The 21,998-nt window shown below is 38.3% G+C and overlaps 1 protein-coding gene across 1 annotated transcript; it reads right to left on the bottom strand.

Moving 5' to 3' along the window:
- Positions 1-17,979: 17,979 nt before the first annotated feature.
- Positions 17,980-19,876, bottom strand: PID (Protein kinase superfamily protein). Its single transcript, XM_020381428.3, has 2 exons — positions 19,276-19,876; positions 17,980-18,892 (listed from the first exon to the last, which is right to left on the bottom strand). Exons 1-2 carry the CDS (start codon positions 19,827-19,829, stop codon positions 18,157-18,159), a joined length of 1,290 nt encoding a protein of 429 aa, XP_020237017.1. The 5' UTR covers positions 19,830-19,876; the 3' UTR covers positions 17,980-18,156.
- Between the last annotated feature and the right edge of the window lie 2,122 nt (positions 19,877-21,998).

Here is a 21,998-nt window from a genome sequence, read left to right as displayed (position 1 = left end):
AACATTAGTACTAGACTTTCCTAGTTTAAGTGAAAAATCTAATAAATCAAATATATTCAATGTGCCAACTGTTGTTTCTAGTTTGATAACTAGCCAATGTTTCTAGTTTTACACCAACCATTGTGGTTTAATAGGGTCAAGAAACTTGGATTGTTCACCGTTGTTGTAGGAAATCTCCATAAGTTGATATGTGTGACGATGCAGTAATTGTTTGTGTTGTTCAATTATGTTTGGAGTTGATCAATTGTTTGCCATGCATTATGAGTTGTTTATATGTTGGCCAATTGTCAGTTGATTATTACTAGTTGTTTCTATGAATTAGTGGTAGATGTTTTTAAGTTGATGTTATGCTATGAGCTAACTATTGAAGTTGTTTAAGTTGTGAAATTTATACTTGTTATGATGATTGATTCTTTCACAAATTTACCCTTTATTTTTCTTGCGATTGAATTGTAATGATTATACTTGACGTGAGAGTAGGGTAATGATTGGCTTGTGGGTGAAAGGTCATACTAGAGATCACTTATTTTGTTTATATTGTTTTGATACAATATTAATTATATAGAGACACTGATTGGAGATAAGGTTTATGTTTTCGGTACTTGTATATTTTGATATATATTGTATATATGTACATAATATATATATGTAATCCAATAAGAGACTTTATGTTTTCAGTCTTATAATAAGTAGGATTGTTTCAAGTTTTTGGACCCTTTACATATATTTATTGTATGAATGTTCAAGTGATTGTTGTACAAAAATTGTAAAGTAAGTGCTTATTTTATATTTTTTTTGCGTAATAACCGTGTTATATTAAATGTAATGATCTATTGAATCGTTATAAATGGAGTTTTGGTTAGTTTACATATAAGACTGAATCTATTGACACCCTATCATCTCGAATCTATCCTATTTTAAAGTGAGAGAATTGCACTTTTGAAAATAAAGTGTAATAATAACTCTTGATTCAAAAATCAACCATTAAAATTATAATTTATTTTATTTTATTTTATAAGAATTTGATTTTTTCACAATTTTTAATTATTAGTTTTATAATAATAAAATTAACTATAAGTGAATTTTATCTTCTAAATTATCAAGGCTTGTCTAAAGTAACAAATCTTAACATCTCACATATGTCGATGCAATTTTCTATCTTTTGAGTTTTTAAGTTCAAAAAAGAATATGGGCGTGAACTCTGTTTGATGTATATATTAACATTAAGTATTTAATAGTATTCATGGCGTTTAATCGTTTATGCAGCACATGTCTTTTTTAGACTATAACACGCCAGTGAAATTTTGGATAAATAATTTCGTGTAAATTACTCAATTATTTTTTTAATATCTAGTCAACTCTAATGATTTTTATGCCCCAAATATAAACTACTATTATATTACACGAACTTTGAAGCTATTTCACATAGAACGTGATCGTTCGTTGAAACTAAGATTTTGGCAATACAGCGGGAGTTTGCCCCACTATTTTTTTATTTATTTCTTTCTTTAATCAATAGAAAAAGGTTATTCCAAAACTATCAGTATCTACAACAAAATTATTCTAATGCGTAGCCTCGGATATTTTCCTGGATCTTTGTTTTTTTAATCATTTTTACTTTTAATGTTTACACAGTTTTAGTTACGTACGTGCCTAATTGTCGCCACCCGCCGAAACGGACCTTGGCATTCGCGACGATGGTCGGACTCTTATTAATGTTTTGAAAAGTGATGGATTGTTAGAACGACTTATTCTCAAACTGAGACCTTATCGAACTAACAATTTTATTAAATGATTCACTAATCCATGTTAATCCCAAGCGGGACCCTCCATAGATTAGTGGTTTTCGCAAAAGGTAGGGTTCTTGGAGTCGCCACCAATATTTTACTCAAAACATTGGAAAAAGATTTAAGGCAATTGATTTTATAAGTCAACCTTGGCCATTACAACCAGAGTTGGGTAAGGGAGTCGGTTACGTGCGGGGAAGGTGTTAGCACCCCACAGCGCCCCTTTCGGGTTCCCTATGACGGATTATTTCATAAATAACAGTGTAAAATTACTAAATTACCCCTATTTATTGTAAACGATTATAAACGAGATATCTACATTATGAAAACTTTAAACATGTAATGCAGCAATCAGAAAGCAATAAAGGAAAGCGATAAGAGAAAGGATTTGGAAAGGAAACCTTTGAAGCGTGCTTTTATATCAATGAAATCTAGGAGGCTTTTTGGCGCTCCCTCTCTCTACAAGCTCGCTCGCTCCTTCCTAAATAATTTTTGACTATGGAAATCCAAAAGATTTCCCTTCGACTAAGTTCGAGACTCAAGCAAATGGCTCGTGACTCAAGAACTTCGTCGGATCGACTCTCAGAGCGATTTCTAGGGCAGAACACTGCTCAAAAACCCCAGAATACTCAAGGAGAGAGTCAAAACTGTGTGGAAAAGTGCCCAATAACGTCCAAATGACGTCTTATTTATAGGGGTGAGGCGCGGTACGGTCCCTGGGGTCAATACGGCCCGTATTGAAGTTTTGAACTTCAATACGGCCGTATTGAATTCAATACGGCCGTATTGAGGTTCAAAAGCTTCAATACGGCCGTATTGGTTTCAGTACGGCCGTATTGCAGTTCAAAAATGCAATACGGGCCGTACTGAGCTCCAAAGAGGCCGTATTGAGCTCCACTCCTTCCACTTTCTTATTTTTTGCTACTCTAAGACCTCTAAACCTACAGATTGTCATCCCACGGTCTTCTAAGAGTCCCTTTGGCTGACTTTCCTTTGATCTTTGAGAGTCTTCGAGTCTTATTTCCGACCCGAACAATTTTAGGGGTCTACAGCTACCCCCCCTTTACTTAGTCAAACAGCCTTTTAGTGTACCGGTTGATAAGTAAAGGAGTTGACCCAATTGTCCGGGGAATAAGGCCATCCTTCCGACTTGTAGTGTCTTCCGGTGGAAAATTGCTGAGTAGCCTCTCCAGGTTTTGCTTCGCTCGTCGCCCGAGCCGGAAGCTGCATACCTTCGTGCTTCTGAATACTCTGGTAGCGTGAGTACCGCCTCTCCAGGCTCAACTTCACTCGACGCCCGAGCTGAAAGTTGTGAGTACTGCCTCTCCAGGCTTAACTTCGCTTGCCGCCCAAGCTGGAAGCTATGAGTACCGCCTCTCCAGGCTCTGCTTCGGTGCTTCTGACATCCTAGGCAGTTGAGTTTGCCCTCTCCAGGGTTAGCTTCGCTTGCCGCCCAAGCTGGAAGCTGTGAGTACTGCCTCTCCAGGCTCTGCTTCGGTGCTTCTGACATCCTAGGCAGTTGAGTTTGCCCTCTCCAGGGTTAGCTTCGCTTGCCGCCCAAGCTGGAAGCTGTGAGTACCGCCTCTCCAGGCTCAACTTCACTCGACGCCCGAGCTGGAAGTTGTGAGTACCGCCTCTCCAGGCTTTACCTCCGTGTTCTTGACAACCTCGGGGTAGTTGGATACCTCCGTGTTCCTGACAACCTCGGGGTAGCTGAGTACCGCCTCTCCAGGCTATACCTCCGTGTTCTTGACAACCTCGGGGTAGTTGCATACCTCCGTGTTCCTGACAACCTCGGGGTAGCTGAGTACCGCCTCTCCAGGCTATACCAGCGTGTTCTTGACGACACTGGCAATGTGAGTTTGCCCTCTCCAGGGATCTGTGATGGTTTTGTCTCCACAGTCCACGATGCTGCTTTGACAGTTTGTTTTTGATATTGATGCCGCTGAGGGTTGGATAACGCAGGGATCCGTCTAGGGGATGTGCAGTTATTCATAGGTTCTTGTGTCCCAACTTTCCTTTGCGTAGTTGGTGCCCATTGAGGAATTTCTGTTTCCTTGGGGTGTAGACACGAAGATGCTCTTTCTGATGTGAGCGATGCCTTATGATTGGCTGACGTCCTTTCGACGATGGTGGAGTATCCCGGTTATCCTTATTCGGGTGACTCTTTTTGGTTTTCTGATCTTGTTGCCTCTGTGTAGGCTATCATCCGCTGGGGGATTTTGTCGTTTTGTTGTGATTAGCCTCTTCTGTTAGGCAGATCATCTCGACGCTTGATGTTTGGCTGAGAGCCGGATTCCACTTGGGGAATGATTATTTGTCTTTTGTGATTTTTCTTGAAGGGGTGCCTCTGAGTAGGCGAGTGGGGATTTAAAGTTTATATATCCCAGAGTATTATTTAGAAAGCCTCTTCAGGCTTAGCTTCACTCATCGCTTGAGTTGGAAAGCTATCCTCCACTGAGGAGGTCATAGTCCTTTCGACTCGGATATTCTGTTTAGACGATCAAGCCCTCCTTGGGGAATCTTGCTGATCTTGGTTTGATAGCTCTCACTGGGGAATTTGGCCCGTGAGTGGAAGCTGAGATATCTCTGGGGAGTATTATTTCGGCAAGCCTCTCCAGGCTCAATTATTCTGTGTGATGAGGGAGTATTATTTCGGCAAGCCTCTCCAGGCTCAGTTATTCTGAGAGAGTATTATTTCGGCAAGCCTCTCCAGGCTCAGTTATTCTGAGAGAGTATTATTTCGGCAAGCCTCTCCAGGCTCAGTTATTCTGATGAGGGAGTATTATTTCGGCGAGCCTCTCCAGGCTCAGTTATTCTGAGAGAGTATTATTTCAGCAAGCCTCTCCAGGCTCAGTTATTCTGTATGAGTATTATTTCGGCAAGCCTCTCCAGGCTCAGTTATTCTGAGAGAGTATTATTTCGGCAAGCCTCTTCAGGCTCAATTATTCTGTACGAGTATTATTTCGGCAAGCCTCTCCAGGCTCAGTTATTCTGTACGATGCGATTGATTTTCTAAATCTTTTGCCTTTTTTGTCGTTTTTGGCTTTTTCTGTATTTTTTGCCTTTTTTGTCATTTTTTGGCTTTTTCTGTATTTTTGCCTTTTTGTCGTTTTTTGGCCTTTTCTGTTGACTGCTGTCACACACAAGCAATTTTTCTATTTTTCTATTTTATGCGATTGCCTCATGATAAGGTCTTTGAATGTGCAACTAATGTGTGTGTGATGCAAAAATGCAAGTTTGATTATTTTTATTAATGTTTTTTAGAAAAATGAATGGCTCTCCCTATCTTCCTTTTCTTGGAGGAATTTCTGTCGTCGACGTGAGGGAATATTTTTGTGAGCCTTTTATGCAGGAGATTACGGATTTTATAAGAACCCCTCCAATTTTTCTTTATTGACCGATTATTAAAGGAATTTCGTACAATTTTTATGAAATACCAATTTTAGAGGCATAATCACATGGTCAAGAGAGAAGAGAAAGTGAATAGATATTTTATTGATATTCACAAGTGTTTTTACAGAAAGATATACAGAAGGAATTTCTGAAGAATGGCTGGCCAGGGTAGGCTATATACATTGGGCTTAACAATTATATCTGTAATTGTTGTCCTTGCGTTCCCCTAATCGCTTCGGGTGATATGCCTGAGTCAGGAGTGTAGACATTGCAAGACGCTTGCTTCTAGAAGATAATCACTTGAATCGCCTTTCGGTTTTCGATTCAAGTGATCGTTGCTTGCTTTATTTTTATGTCTTATTCTTTTGCCCCTAACATTTGCCTAGGACGTGTCCTAGCGGGGATGATTTTGCCTTTGTTTTGCCTAGTACCCTTGTACTGGCGGGCTTTTTATTTTGCCCTAACTTTTGCCTAGGACGCCCTTTTCGGGTTTTCATCCTAGCGAGCCTGTGCAAGCAACGTCTTCAAGCGTAGTACTTTTTTACCACGTCAGCGTTGACTGGGTATCGAAGTTCTTCTCCATCCATGTCCGTGAGGATCAGTGCTTCTCCTGAGAAGGCTCGCCTTACCACATATGGTCCTTCGTAATTTGGGGCCCACTTTCCGATTTTATCCTTTTGAGCTGGTAGCAACTTCTTCATTACCAGTTCTCCCTCATGATAGACTCGAGGGTGGACTTTCTTGTCAAAAGCCTTTTTGATTTTTCTCTGATAGGCTTGACCATGGCATATGGCGTTCAGCCGTTTTTCTTCAATAAGGTTCAACTGGTCATACCGGCTTTGAACCCATTCTGCTTCGGAAAGTTTTGCTTCCATGATTACCCTCAGAGAGGGTATTTCGACTTCGACGGGTAGAACTGCCTCCATCCCATAGACAAGGGAGAATGGAGTAGCTTCGGTAGATGTGCGTACGGAAGTCCTATAACCATGGAGAGCGAAGGGTAACATCTCGTGCCAATCTTTAAATGAGACAACCATCTTTTGCACTATTTTCTTGATGTTTTTATTGGCTGCCTCGACTGCCCCATTCATCTTTGGCCGATATGGGGAAGAGTTGTGGTGTTGGATCTTGAATTCTTGGCACAGTTCTCCCACCATTTTGTTATTCAAATTGGATCCATTATCAGTGATGATCTTATCAGGAATACCGTATCTGCATATCATATTCTTTTTGATGAAGGATGTTACCACCTTTCGGGTCACATGAGCATACGATGCCGCTTCTACCTATTTGGTGAAATAGTCAATGGCCACAAGAATGAATCTGTGCCCGTTGGATGCTTTCGGCTCAATGGGTCCAATAACATCCATGCCCCACATTGAGAATGGCCAAGGCGAAGCCAATACGTTGAGTGGGGTTGGTGGGATATGAATGTTGTCGGCGTATGCTTGACATTTATGGCATTTTCGCACATATTGGTAACAATCCTTTTCCATGGTCGACCAATAATATCCCGCCCTGAGGATCTTTTTAGCCATTGCGGGCCCGGGAATGTGGGTACCGAAAACCCCCTCATGAACTTCTTTGATCATGTTTTGAGCTTCGACTTGGTCTACACATCTCAACAAGACCGAGTCATAATTTTTCTTGTAGAGGGTTTCGCCGACTAGCAGAAATCCCATGGCCCTTCTTCGGATATGCTTCTTGTCATTATCACTGGCCATATCAGGATATTCCCCTTTTGTCAAATATTGCTTGATGTCATGGAACCATGGATGATCATCAACTACTTCATCTATCAGAAGGCAAAACGCTTGCTTATGATGCCTCTGGATATTGATGATGGGCATTTCATGCTCATTATCCAAGGCGAACATTGATGATGGTGTAGCAAGAGCGTCGGCAAACTGATTTTCCTCCCTTGGAATGTATTCAAAGACGACACTTTGGAAGAGTTGTGTCAAATCTTTGATGTGCTCAACATATGGTATCAATTTGGGATTTCGGACTTCCCATTCACCTCGTAATTGGTAGATGACTAGGGCCGAATCACCAAACACTTTGAGCTTTAGGATACCATTGTTGATGGCTGCTTGGATTCCCAACGCGCAAGCCTCGTATTCTGCCATATTGTTTGTACAATCGAAGTTGAGTCTTGCCGTTATGGGAATGTGTTTTCCTTGTGGAGAGATTAGCACTGTGCCAATCCCTCGTCCAAGCATGTTGGAGGCTCCATCAAAATACATGGTCCATGCATCATCTTTAAGCTCTTCATGTTGTAAATGCATTATATGCTCATCGGGGAAATCATCCTGAAGGGATTGGTAGTCGTTGGTCGGCCCATGTGCTAGGTAATCAGCTAGGGTGCTGCCCTTGATGGCCTTTTGTGTGACATGTATTATGTCAAATTTTGATAACTGTACTTGCCATCGGGCAATCTTCCCAGTGATTATTGGTTTGTCGAACACGTACTTGATTGGATCCATTTTGGAAACCAACCAAGTAGTATGCCTTATCATATACTGCCTGAGCCGTTGTGTTGCCCACGCTAACGCACAGCATGTCTTTTCTAATGGCGTGTAGCGGGTTTCATAATCGAGAAATTTCTTGCTCAAGTAGTAGATGGCTCGTTCTTTCTTTCCAGTTTCGTCCTGTTGTCCTAGCACAACTCCCATGGACTCATCAAGCACAGTTAGATAGAGGATCAATGGTCTTCCCCCGACAGGCGGCACCAATACTGGTGGATTGGCCAAGCACTATTTGATCTTATCAAAAGCTTGTTGACAATTCTCATCCCACGATTCAGAATGATTTTTGCGCAACAGCCTGAATATTGGTTTGCATGTGTCAGTCAACTGTGCGATGAACCTTGCAACGTAGTTCACCCTGCCGAGGAATCCTCTTATTTCTTTCTTGGTTTTAGGAGGAGGCATTTCCATTATTGCCTTTACTTTATCAGGGTCCACCTCTATGCCTTTTTCACTGACAATGAACCCGAGAAGTTTACCTGACCGAACTCCGAAAGTACACTTAGCCGGATTTAGCTTAAGCTGGTACTTGCGAAGCCGATTGAATAATTTTCTCAAATATTGGACATGGTCCATCTCATCTTTTGACTTTGCGATCATGTCATCCACATATACTTCAATTTCTTTGTGGATCATATCGTGGAATAACGTCACCATCGCTCGTTGATAGGTGGCACCCGCATTCTTGAGTCCAAAAGGCATTACCCTGTAGCAAAAAGTACCCCAGGGTGTAATGAAGGAAGTCTTCTCGCGGTCTTCCACATTCATCTTGATTTGGTTGTACCCAGAGTACCCATCCATGAAGGAATAGAGTGTGTTTGTGGCTGTATGATCCACCAATGTATCGATGTGTGGTAAGGGAAAATCGTCCTTTGGACTAGCACGATTAAGATCCCTGTAGTCAACACAAACTCTAACCTTTCCATTCTTTTTAATGACCGGCACTATGTTAGCCAGCCATTCGGGATACTGAGATACAATCAGGAATCCCGCGTCTAATTGTTTTTCTACCTCCTCCTTGATCTTTAAAGACCATTCGGGCTTGACTCGTCGGAGCTTTTGTTTGACGGGTCGAAACCCTTCTTTCAGTGGTAATTTGTGCTCGACGATATTAGAGTCCAAACCGGGCATATCATGGTACGACCATGCAAATACATCTTTGTATTCCTTTAACAACTGGATCAATTGCTCCCTTATTTCATCACTGATATGGGTTCCAATATTGACTTCTTTTATTTCTTGGCCTTGCCCCAAATTCACGGTCTCCAATTTTTCTTGATGCGGTTGGAGTAGACGAGCCTCTTGATCTAGCAGTCTTTGCAAGTCCGGAGAAATGGTCTCCTCATCACTGTCCAACTCAACCCATTCATCTTCAACTTTCGGATCCCGGTCGGAGCGAACAATCACAGACATAATTGTTTTATTGGTTCTGTTTAGGTTTAGCATTTATTAATATTAATGAGAGAAAGAGAGAAAAGAACAAATGAGAGAATAATGTGTGAAAAATGCCTCTTTATTGATATGTATTAAAATTTGTACAAAGACCCTTATTTACATGAAAAGGTTCTCATGATCTCGGGTACTGATCACGAGTTCCTAAAAGAAAAGAAAAATATGGAGGGGCCCTATTGTGGCTTGCCATTCTCTACTCCTGCTTTGGTAGAGGATTCTTGCTCACGTCGGGTGCTGTCGAATCAAAGGTGACCCACCCAGCATCAATGAGGTCTTGGACCTTGTATTTGAGAGCTTTACAGTTCTCCGTTGAATGCCCTGGTGCCCCCGAGTGGTATAGACATTTATCTTGTGGTTTGTACCACTCGGGGTAAGGTGGATCCATCTTCCTTGGCGGAACATAAGCTAGAAGATGGGCTTCTACTAGCTTCGGCAAGAGGTCGCTATATGTGGTCGGAAGTTTGTCAAGCTTCCTCACAGGGTTATATTGCGACTTTCCTGAGTTCGAAGTGGAAGAAGATGAAGAAACGGTTATGGCGTTGACTCCTCCTTCTTTCTTCTTCCCGAAGGTCTTCTTAGCTTCAAATGGTTGGGAAGGCTTAGCTAGCTTCCCACTTTTCAGCCCTTGTTCCACCCTTTCTCCAATGATGATGATGTCCGAGAAGAGCGTTGTCGTATTCCCTATCATTTTGTCATAATAGGGACCGGTCAACGAATTTATGAATAAGGACACCGTCTCCTTATCCGACAGCGGGGGCTCTATTTGTGCCGCCAACTCCCTCCACCGTTGGGCGTACGCCTTGAAAGATTCATCATTTGTTTTACTCAAGGCTTGAAGATCAGACCTATCGGGTGTTAGGTCGATGTTATATTTATAGCGCTTGAGAAAGGCGTCGGCCAACTGTCTCCATGTGCACACTTGATTTCCATCCAGCTGCATGTACCAATTGAGTGCGGTTTCAGCCAAGCTCTCTTGAAAGCAATGAATTAAGAGCTTTTCATTGGTAGCATATGCAGCCATTTTTCGGCAATACATGGTGAGATGACTTTTGGGGCAAGTCGATCCCACATATTTTGGGAAATCTGGCACTTTAAATTTGGGAGGGAATTGGATGTCCCTCACCAAGCACATGTCGGCGGCATCTTTGATGTCAAAATCATGCCCCTCCATAGCTCTTAGCCGATCCTCAAGAGCATGGAATTGTTCCTTTGAAACCTCGGGCTCTTTAATCATGATCCCCGCCCCAAGGGGTACAGCTCGTGGAGGTTCTTCCTCGTGCTCCTCTTCCTCATGATGATGGGACTCATGGTCACTGTGGTGAGACCCATGTACATTATGGTGACGCATGAGTTCCATCATTTGCGCCATTTGTTCTTTGAGCTGTGAGAGCTCGGCTGTAAGCTTCTTATTTTGGTCCTCCAGCGCTTCCATCTTCTTGATTTTCTGCGCGCATGTGAGGACAGAGAGATGACCAGCCACTTTCTAAAATGAATGTTTAATTAGTTTATTTATGGGATGAATACGCTCTTGACATGGGCTTGATAACCCTCCATTTTTAAGGCGCTGCCTTTTTAAAACAGAGTGTTACCACCCTCCTTGACTTATGATCCCTCCCCAACGGAGAATCTCGATAATTATGGGTCTCTTTTACTCATGTCAAGAGGTATTGGTGAACCTAAAATGCATGATTTATGAGGATGCATGATGTCTTATTGGTAATGATGTACATGCTCCTTACTTTTATTATATTTTCACACATGGTTTTTCCTCTCATGTCATGGTATTTTCATGCATGGGGATTATTCTTAGACCTTATCACGAGGTTTTATTAATGCACAAACAATATCACATAAACCTATACACAAACAATTCACTCATCCACGAACAGTCACGAGCGAATCACGAGGTAGGGGTATCCTGCAGAAAAGTGCATATTCAAGGAGGTTCTAACTGTTCTCACTGGTCTGAGGCCCCCAAGGTGCCCCCATTATAGGGACCCAATCCCTCACGTCGTAAGTCGATGGAAAGTTCCAACGCACTGTCGGACTTGAGTTCATGGTTATCACCTTGAGTGATGTTTTCCGACAACGGTCTACGGGCACCTATAGACCCATTCGACAACCGGCCGTACTAACATCCACTCCCTATGGCTTTCCACTCATGCCCCCGGGTATAGAGGGAACTGTTGTGTGCAAAGGTTTGTGTGCAGTTTTTATTTCAAACAATTGCGAAAATTTAAACATACAACAGTTATTAAAGCCAAATAGATAAAACATATTATCATACAAGCGAGGGGTAATGAAGTAATTTTAAACTATTATTTTAGAAATAATCCATCACTAAATGGGACTGACTCTCGAGGCTTCCCCAGCGGAGTCGCCATCTGTCGCCACCCGCCGAAACAGACCTTGGCATTCGCGACGATGGTCGGACTCTTATTAATGTTTTGAAAAGTGATGGATTGTTAGAACGACTTATTCTCAAACTGAGACCTTATCGAACTAACAATTTTATTAAATGATTCACTAATCCATGTTAATCCCAAGCGGGACCCTCCATAGATTAGTGGTTTTCGCAAAAAATAGGGTTCTTGGAGTCGCCACCAATATTTTACTCAAAACATTGGAAAAAGATTTAAGGCAATTGATTTTATAAATCAACCTTGGCCATTACAACCAGAGTTGGGTAAGGGAGTCGGTTACGTGCGGGGAAGGTGTTAGCACCCCACAGCGCCCCTTTCGGGTTCCCTATGACGGATTATTTCATAAATAACAGTGTAAAATTACTAAATTACCCCTATTTATTGTAAACGATTATAAACGAGATATCTACATTATGAAAACTTTAAACATGTAATGCAGCAATCAGAAAGCAATAAAGGAAAGCGATAAGAGAAAGGATTTGGAAAGGAAACCTTTGAAGCGTGCTTTTATATCAATGAAATCTAGGAGGCTTTTTGGCGCTCCCTCTCTCTACAAGCTCGCTCGCTCCTTCCTAAATAATTTTTGACTATGGAAATCCAAAAGATTTCCCTTCGACTAAGTTCGAGACTCAAGCAAATGGCTCGTGACTCAAGAACTTCGTCGGATCGACTCTCAGAGCGATTTCTAGGGCAGAACACTGCTCAAAAACCCCAGAATACTCAAGGAGAGAGTCAAAACTGTGTGGAAAAGTGCCCAATGACGTCCAAATGACGTCTTATTTATAGGGGTGAGGCGCGGTACGGTCCCTGGGGTCAATACGGCCCGTATTGAAGTTTTGAACTTCAATACGGCCGTATTGAATTCAATACGGCCGTATTGAGGTTCAAAAGTTTCAATACGGCCGTATTGGTTTCAGTACGGCCGTATTGCAGTTCAAAAATGCAATACGGGCCGTACTGAGCTCCAAAGAGGCCGTATTGAGCTCCACTCCTTCCACTTTCTTATTTTTTGCTACTCTAAGACCTCTAAACCTACAGATTGTCATCCCACGGTCTTCTAAGAGTCCCTTTGGCTGACTTTCCTTTGATCTTTGAGAGTCTTCGAGTCTTATTTCCGACCCGGACAATTTTAGGGGTCTACACTAACTTAATTCTAGTTTCACTAAACAAAGACCCAGATATTTTGGCAATAATTTCTTCTTCTTCTTTTTTGTCATTTCTTCTCTTTAAAGATAAAAAATAATAGCTCTATATTCAAATGGAAAAAGTCTATATCTTGTTTCATTTTTCCTTGCTCATTTGTATTAATTAACCCTTGTTTGTTTTGACTGATTTTAGATGGAGAGACTTGAGTGAGAAATTTCGGATAGGATATTAAATATTTCTTTTGTTTGTTTGATAGGAAATTAGGAAGCAAGGTTGTGAATATTAGTGGCAGGATTTCATTTTATTGCTCCTAAGGCATGATTTTGAACGGAAACTAGATATCAGAGAGTTTTTTTTTTTTTTTTTTTTAATTTATTTTTTAAACTGGACAAAATGTTGTGCATATTTCAATATAAAAAATATTAAATCATGTTTTAGTTTTATCTATTTCGTGAGAGTGCTAGACATATAAAAAATAATTGTTTCAATTAATTGTCAGATTATTAAATTAAAATATTTAAAATTTCATATAATTGTAATATTTTTCATTTCTTTTCCTTTACTTTTTCATATAAAAAACAGAGAAAAATAAATCAGCCTATATCATTCCCTCTGAATTCCATTAAATCTAAACAATACAAAATTTTATTCAAAAATCAATAAATATTGCTCCTATTTGTTTCTTTCTTAATTCTTTCATCTTAATTTTACTTCCTTTCCAAACGAAGTGTAAGGTCATATACTTCGACATTCTAAATTTGTTAGAACATGAGTTTGACACGCAAACCTTAGAAAAATGATTTGTTAATTGTGGGTACATTTTAAAATTAAAATCACTCGAATTAAGGGTTTAATATATATATGAATTATGCAGAAGTCGAGACGATGGAGTGTTAAAATGAAAGGCAATTGGCAGACGAAAGTGGAGTCCCGAAAACATTCTAGAAACATGGATGATATTAGAGAACAAACATGTTTGATACAAAAGTGGATAAAACAGTTGGGGACATTCTAAAGCGAAGGCAAAGAGAAAAAGGTAAAGGAATTAAAGCTCTATAGATGAGATGAGATATGATATGTTATGTTATAGGGTATATTAATTTGATGAGAATGAGACATATCTGTAAAGCCTGAAAATCTGAATACGAAAGCATTTGAAAACAGAAACACAGAATTTCAATGAGCTAGCTGGGCAGTATCGATTCTTGGTTAGTGGTTACTGGTTACTGTTCTATGTTTCCAGGAAGGCACAACTTGTAAAAAGGAAGAATATATATTTATAAATTAATTGCATGCATGCTATCACATGTCAAAACATAACCTATTAGTTAAAGTCTTGCATTCCTTTACGCGAATCGCATATCATGGCTTTCAACGTTCCTCCATTTGCTGTTGGATATGACGCAATATTATATTTATAGCAAATAATAAAGCAAAGGAGTAGTGTATTATAGTATTATTCTACCTTGTATATGCCATATGTTTTACGAATTATGATATTGCATTGCATGTATATGTATATGGAGTTGGGGAACTTTAGTTCAACCTCTTGCACTTCATTAATATCGATTAAACTGTAAATTATTTTTGCTAAAAAACCTAAATTTGTTAAGAACTGTGATATACCCTGTATTAATTAGAATTTGAGTTTAAATATAGCTCAATTTTAAAAAACTAATTCAAAGAATTAGAGTTATTATTCATTTATATATATATATATATATATATATATATATATTATTTTGTGTGATATTTAATAAAGTAATATTATATTTTTTAATAAGTAAAATTTAATATAAAATATTTATAATAACTCACCTATCCTATCTAATTAACTAGCTTGACTTAACCTATTGATGGATAATATTTTATTATGTAGAGTACACCAAAGACATGCATGAATGCATGATTGAAAACAATTTGTATAATACTATGCTTGCTTGAGGTTAAAGAATTGGAGGGAATAAAAGAGAGTATGTAACAATTGATTTGATATGAAACATATAAGAAATAGAGTGGAACAGAGTATAATTTATAGTTATTTGATATAATAGAGTTAGGTGAGAAATAGAGATAAACTGATATTTTAAATTATATTTTTGAAGTTAAATTTTTATGTAAAAATAAATAATATATAAAATTATCATTATCTTTACATTCATTAATGACTGTTGCCATGTTTTTATGCACATAATGCATTATAATTATATCATATTGAAATAAGTAATGATAATCAAATAGAAAAAATAATAATCTAATATGAATAGGAAAAAGGATAATCTAATATGAAGAGTAACCAAATAAACATAATCGAATAACAAAAAAATCAAAGTCATAGCCATATCACAAGCAACAAAAATAGATATAAAAAAATAATAAGGGAGTATCAAAAGTAATGTAATCTAATATCATGTATAACAATAAATCATAAGCAAGATGATTGAATATTAACATATATAAGGCGACTATAATCAATTATGGTTTGTTTAACTTGAAATCATAATTGCTTATGATATATATTCAAATATGTATATGATAATCAGTTATGATTCCAAATCAAATGAACTACAACTAATTATACATATTCATATACTCGTATCATATGATATCTTTCATCAACAAATATGTAACCTCATGATACATACATTGCAAATCTATATATTTAATTTAAAGAATGAACAAAGAAAATTCAAAATAACTTCGAATAGATGAAAGTATATCTAAGAATGAAGTTTAAATATATAACAAGAGTCACGGAGAAGAGAAATTATGATATTGAGTTAAAAAAAAAAGTAATTTTTTAATAAAAATTCACTCAAATATCCTATTTTTTAAGATAGTATGTGAGACTCACCATTTTTTTTTTTAAATTCTATTACTTTTTATCTTATTAAGTGAGGATTTTTTTTAAAGATTTCTTTCAATTCAGCCTCTTTCCTCAAATACACTTTAATTTACCTTTATCAAGAAAAGGTAAAATTTTTTTTGAAGCGATAGAAAGAGGATAAAAATAAAAGTGATAAATAATGCAAATAAATAAAAAAGTATGGTTGAATGAGTTTTTAGGGATGTGAAATTTAGTTTGGTAAAAGTCACATTTCCGTATCCTTGTATCTATCCTGATGTTGGGACTTGAGATGGACAGACAGGCACAGTAAGTGGCAAGCCTAACTTTTCTGTATGTGTAAAATTGAGGAATATAGAATATTTGACAAGAACCAATTTCAACCAAAATTAGATTATTTATTTATTTCACACACATATATGCTCCTTACTTTCTAGTCTACTGAACAGGGTAGGCCTTTCGTGTTTTGAAAGGCCTTAAACATAGGTTAGGTCTCTAAAAAGCAGCTCAAGTTCCAAAAGGTTCTCTATGCTAGCTGCTTTTGTTTTTCATATATGACTTACAAACCCTTTATTCTTTTATTACCAAGTTAATTTTCAAAATTTTACAAGTCATTATAATAAATTGAGACCAATGTATATAATATTTGTGCATCATTTCATATTTTTCTCTGTCGAGGAGTTTTCATTCGTGTAGAATTGACTTTCTAGACAAATCAACGTTAACACAAACACGTTGGAGAACGACAAATAAATTCAAATTTTTTGTGCTTTTCCAATGTCATTTCCAATTGAAATAAACAATTGCTCGTCAAACTGTATCTCTGTTTCAGAATCAGTTTAGAATGAAAATAGTGATTCAACAATAAAGTTCTAAGACGGGTGCAGATTTTCAACCACAGAGACACAGTAACAGTAAATGCGTGTTTGATTTCCCATTTGAAACCCAGAAAATCACTTAATGAAAAGATAGAAAAAGTTGTTTTTTAGTTAGGTTTTTCGAAATGCATGTGTATTTTTACTGTTTAACGAAATTTAATGATAAAACAAGCATATCATAACTAGTGGGAAGATTATTAATATTTTTCATATTATTTAACAGAATGAATATAACACGTTGATTATTTTAATTCATAAAATGAGGAGATAAGACTATATGGAAAATATAATAAGCCAGTTATATTTACCCTTTCTGTTTTTTCAAGATTATATTTAATACTCTTTTGATATCTGATTTTGTGGTGAAACTCTTTAAAAGTCAAAAAGGTATTTTGTTCATTACTCGTTTTTTTGGTATTCTTTTCAAGATTACATTCAATACTCTTTTGTTGCTTGGATCTTTGGTAAAATTTTACAAAAATTGAAAATAATGTTACACTCACATCTTTTATGTTTTTTTTTTTTTATATTATACCAAATATCTCTTAATTATTTGAATTTATGGTGAGACCTCTTAAAAAGTTGAAAGATTTTATATTCTTTCCCGACCCACATACGTTATCAAGTTTGTTAGTATATTTATATTACGTGACTTGCACGTAATTTTTAATAAATTTTTTCTTCCAAAAATGACACTCACCTTTTCCATTAGAATCATTGGCTTTTTGTAACAAATGCAACTTCATGAAAATTTATGTTTTTGAATTTCTAGACTAAGAAAATTTGGATGAAATTTTAGAATCAATGATCCCATGAGCTTAGTTGGTTGTTAGTAATCTCTACCACATAAAATTAGTTTGATATTATTTAACATGTTTTTAAGTTTTAAGGAATCTCACTTTAAATTCAAATTGTAAAGAGATATTGAGTGTAATATAAAAGAAATAGGAGATGTGAATATAATATTTTTCAACTTAAAAAAAATATCGATGTAGATCCAAATAATAAAAAAATATTGAATGTAATTTCAAAAGAACATAAAAAAGGCAAATATAACATATTTTTAAAAGTGTCATTATAAATTAAAATATCCTTAAATGTAAAACTTGAAAAAACAGAGGAGATAAAATAAAAATATAAACTTTTAGTTTCGTATGAAGAACGCAGTAAAATTAAGTTGATGCAGCGTAGATATTAGTAATCAGTGGTAAACAAGTTGCACGTACAGGTTCCCCCCTTGCCCCTACGAGCTACGTGTCATCTGGAAGTGTGAGAAGAGGAAATTAAGCAAAGAATATTCTGTAATTAGTAATGCCAACTTGCCTGTCTCCCCACAAAACATACCATGAGACACCCAAATGAACATTGGTTGTACAATCATCTCAATGCCAACCCAAAAGGACAACATTGGTTATACAAGTTGCCAATTCCCACATTTCTTTATGTTGAGAATAGAATTGTTTCCTTTTTCTTATTTTCTTTTCTTTTTCATTCGTGTCCCGGCCAAAAATAAAAAAATATAGATAAAAGTGAAAGGATAGTTGAATTGAATGTAAGTAAGTTTGAAACTATATTATAATTATAAAAAAAAACAGAAATATAGAGACAAGTGAAGTCATCCGGCACTGCCACTGCCACTGCCACTGCCACTGCCACTGCGAGGGATAAAATGTGGTGGCACCGACTGAAGAGGAGGGATTTTCAGAAGTAATCAAAGGGCGTTAACCTAGTGTTATCGTTAGCGGGGGTGGTTTTGTGGCGTCTGAGGGAGGGAAGGTCGGGCGGCGTCAGCATGCGTATGAGAGCCAAGTTGAGTCCGGCGAAGAAAGGGTGGTTCTTGACGTCGGCGGCGCCTCGCTTCGAGCCAAGCCTGCGGTTGGGGTCCTTCTGGAGCAAGGCTGAGATGAGGTCCTGCGCGTGCATTTCAAGCGCACCGGAGGGCGTGGCGGTGGGAAAGGCGAGGGGCTTTTTAATGATGTTGCGCAGCGTGGCCTCGTTCGATGGACCCACGAAGGGTGTGCGACCGTACAGCATCTCGTACATGAATATCCCCAAGGACCACCAGTCGACGGCGTTGCCGTGGGAGTTCCCGGAGGCCACCTCCGGCGACACGTACTCGTGCGTCCCCACGAAGGAGCTGGAGCGGGCCCCCACCGGCTCCGCCACGAACAGACGCTTCGGTTGAAGGCTGTGGAGCTTCCGGGAGCGGAAGACGCGGTTGGAGAGGCAGGAGAAGGGGGTGGAGGGTAACGCACGTGGGAAGCACTCAGGGGATTCCACGGCCGGGATTGCATCCGAGCATAGGGAGAGATCGAAATCAGAAAGCATGATGTGACCGTCTGATCTCACTAACACGTTTTCCGGCTTTAGATCTCTGTAGATGATTCCCAGCATGTGGAGATACTCCAACGCCACCAGTACTTCAGCCGCGTAAAACCTGTAACCACAATATTATTAATTATTATTACTGCAAACTGCATACACACTTCTGCTTCTTTCAATTCCCCTCCAAATAACTTCTTTTTAAATTAATCATCCAAAACTTTAATTTCTTAAATTATCAAATTCTTAAAAGTAAAAAATAAAATCTTAATGTTAATATTTTACACATAAAATTAACAAAAAAAAAAATGATTAATTAAAAAGAATAATAATTAAAATTTGAGGCAATTTTAGTAAAAGTAAAAAAAAAAGTTAATTATTTATGATGAAAAGAGAAAAGAATAATTGAAGGTTGAGGTAAGTGCATGGTGATGGGGGAGAAGAAAGAAAATAGTGAGGGACAGGGTGAGGGTGATGGTTACGTTACATAATACATACCTAGCAGATGAGAGAGGGAAGCGGTTGTTAGGGTGGGTGTGTCGAAGGGAGTGCAAGTCCCCACCGCAACAATACTCCATGACAATGCAAGAGAAATGCGATGCCTCGAACTCCGCATAGAGGGTAGGGAGGAAAGGATGGTCCACCATCTTCAGAATCTTTCTCTCCATCTCCGCCCTCTGCGCCTTCTTCTTCAGCGCCACCGCCTCCTTGTCCACCACCTTCATCGCGTACACCAATTCCTCCTCCTCCTCGGACCGCAGCCGGCACAGGTACACCGTCCCGATGTCCCCCGCGCCGATGCGCCGGAGCAGGTGGAAGTCACGGAACGTAAGCGCCGACCTCCGCCTGAAGATGGCGGAGTAGGCGAAGTCGGAGGAGCGGTGGGGCTTGACGAGGAGGCTCTCCGGCGAGGAGGTGGAGGGAGGGAGGTCGAAGGAGAGGCGGCTGAAGCTGAAGCTGAAGCTGGTGCTGCACACGCTTTCGTTGCTGATTGAAGTTCGTTGCGTCTCTGAACTCATCCCCGAGTCCCGACCACTGCTATCCATTAACATCTCATACACATACACTGCTTTCACCCCTTGAAGTGAAACAACCCTGCTTCTGCGCTATTTATCTCACTTAAAGCTTAGTGGGCCTACCTTTTCTTTTTTTCTTTTCTCATTATTGCAATGACAAACCTGGCCCACAGGGATCAACCATGTTTCTCTCTCACCCCCGAGAAATATCGCCTCATATTCAACCCTCCTTTACGCTTTCCTTTCTTTTCAATAATCTTTTTTTAAATTACTATTCTACATATCTAAGTCTTTTCGTCTTTTCTTTTTTCACCTAAAACCTTGTCATTGTGGTAACCTAGGCCCCTACACCCCAGTTATAACCATTCACTATATACCCACATGATAATAAATTGGAACTATACTTCAATAGTTAGTGAGTCAATCCATTTCTACAATTAAAAAATAAAAAAATAAGGTACGGATACCTGATTCTTTTTAAACCTGCTCACACCTTTTCACACGAAACTCTTTAGAGAAAGTATATTTTTTATCATCTTGAAGAAAAACATATATGGACATGAAATATAACTTTTTTCCATGCGCCACAGAACAATTAAAAAGTCTTTGAACCTTCTGGTTTAGAAAGGGTTTTGAATTTGGGGCAGAAAATATGTCATAGATTCGTGAGTGATAATGCATAATGCTAAAACTAAATTATCCTTTCCTCCCGGTTCATCAGGAATGAAAGATGTTCAGCATTTCAATTGAACTTTCGAGGGGTACTTAATTTACACATATTCGCGTTTAAGTGCGTGTCCGCAGCAGCCTTCAAGATGAATGTAATTAAATATAATGTATCAGGTTGACCTGCCTTTTTGTGGTGTTTCTAAGAGTAATATATACAATTTGTTTAGCTTACCCTCAACTGTCTCAATATGTTTTAAGAAGCTTCGAATTAGCAAGTAAGAGAAGTGGACTTGCATGCATGAGATTGCTCAATTCGTCTTGATGCAGCTTTTGCTACCGTCACGCTCAAAAATAGACCTTATGAGATTTTTGTTTTAATAAATCATTTTCAGAAACTATTTTTTATTTTCAACTGAGCTTATCTAAAAAAAGCCTTACATTTTACGTGACATAAAATTCATCCACTAAGTTAACGTTTCATTTATTTATCTGAATTTTATTTGTACTTTTCTTTATTTATCTTATGGATTTTCAAAATCACCCTCCTGCCTACACTCCTTCTTCCTCTCTTTTTCCTTCTTTGAAAATTCTGTCATTAAGATAGATATCTTGTTAGGTTTGATACCTCAATTGATATAAAGAAACATCAATTATATTTTAGGAGACTTGTACGTACGTCATAAAAATAAGTGTGACCACCATCACACATCTCAGGTTGACACCGTGATCTTTGAGTCTATATGACCCCGTGAGGCCAAACCAAGCATGTGCCAAGGAGAGTAAATTTTACCACTAAAATGAATGCAATATTTATGTATAAAACAATTAATATTTCAATACTTTTTGTTTAACTTGGTAGAACCTATAATCAACTCCGCTACTTATTTATCTCATATATATTGCAAGACCTAATTTTAATTTAGCAAAAACATACGGAAAGACAGAAAACAAAAAGATGAATAGAAAGATGAACAGAAAACAAACAAGAACCACAATCCAATCCAGTGTGTGGAATCAATTAAGATAGGTCTCGGGTGTCCACAGAGAGAGTCATGTCAAATGAAAAGAGGGGTGATGACTAATGAATGACAATGTAATGCCTGTAGATGCAGAGACATAGCGAGTGATAATGTTCAATCAAATATGTTCATCTATATAGATACGAATGCTTGAGCAAGGTTTTGGCCACGAGTTCACTGTGAGAGTAAATTGTGGGGCATGTTTGGATGCATTAAAAACATTGTCAACAGTAGTAGGACCAATATTGCAGAACCACATTGGCCCAAACGTAAGTGGTGACCTGACCTTTCAAATTCAGATTTTTAACCTTTTCAAGCTACTACATCTGCATGGGAATCTTCTTGTGCCACAATTTAATTTCTCTGTTATCGTTCTTGGCCAACCAAATTTCTTAGCTTCCTCCATACGTTGGAAAACCCCTTCTCTCTCTCTCTCTCTTTTTTTTTGTTGGCAGAATTGTTTAAGAATATATGTGTGTAAAAATATTTTGGAAGACAATATTGATTAGCTGTGTAC

Source organism: Cajanus cajan, chromosome 1, assembly GCF_000230855.2.
Source record: "Cajanus cajan strain Asha chromosome 1, NIPB_CcT2T_4, whole genome shotgun sequence".
In the NCBI taxonomy this organism is placed as follows: domain Eukaryota; kingdom Viridiplantae; phylum Streptophyta; class Magnoliopsida; order Fabales; family Fabaceae; genus Cajanus; species Cajanus cajan.
The sequence above is the reverse complement of the archived record's forward strand: the minus strand, read 5'-3'. Positions and strand labels throughout refer to the sequence as shown.

Coding starts and splice junctions, on each gene's coding strand:
- PID (XM_020381428.3), bottom strand. CDS start 19,829: ATGTTAATGGATAGCAGTGGTCGGGACTCGGGGATGAGTTCAGAGACG. Junction 18,893..19,275: donor TTCCCTCTCTCATCTGCTAG/GTATGTATTATG, acceptor TTGTGGTTACAG/GTTTTACGCGGCTGAAGTAC.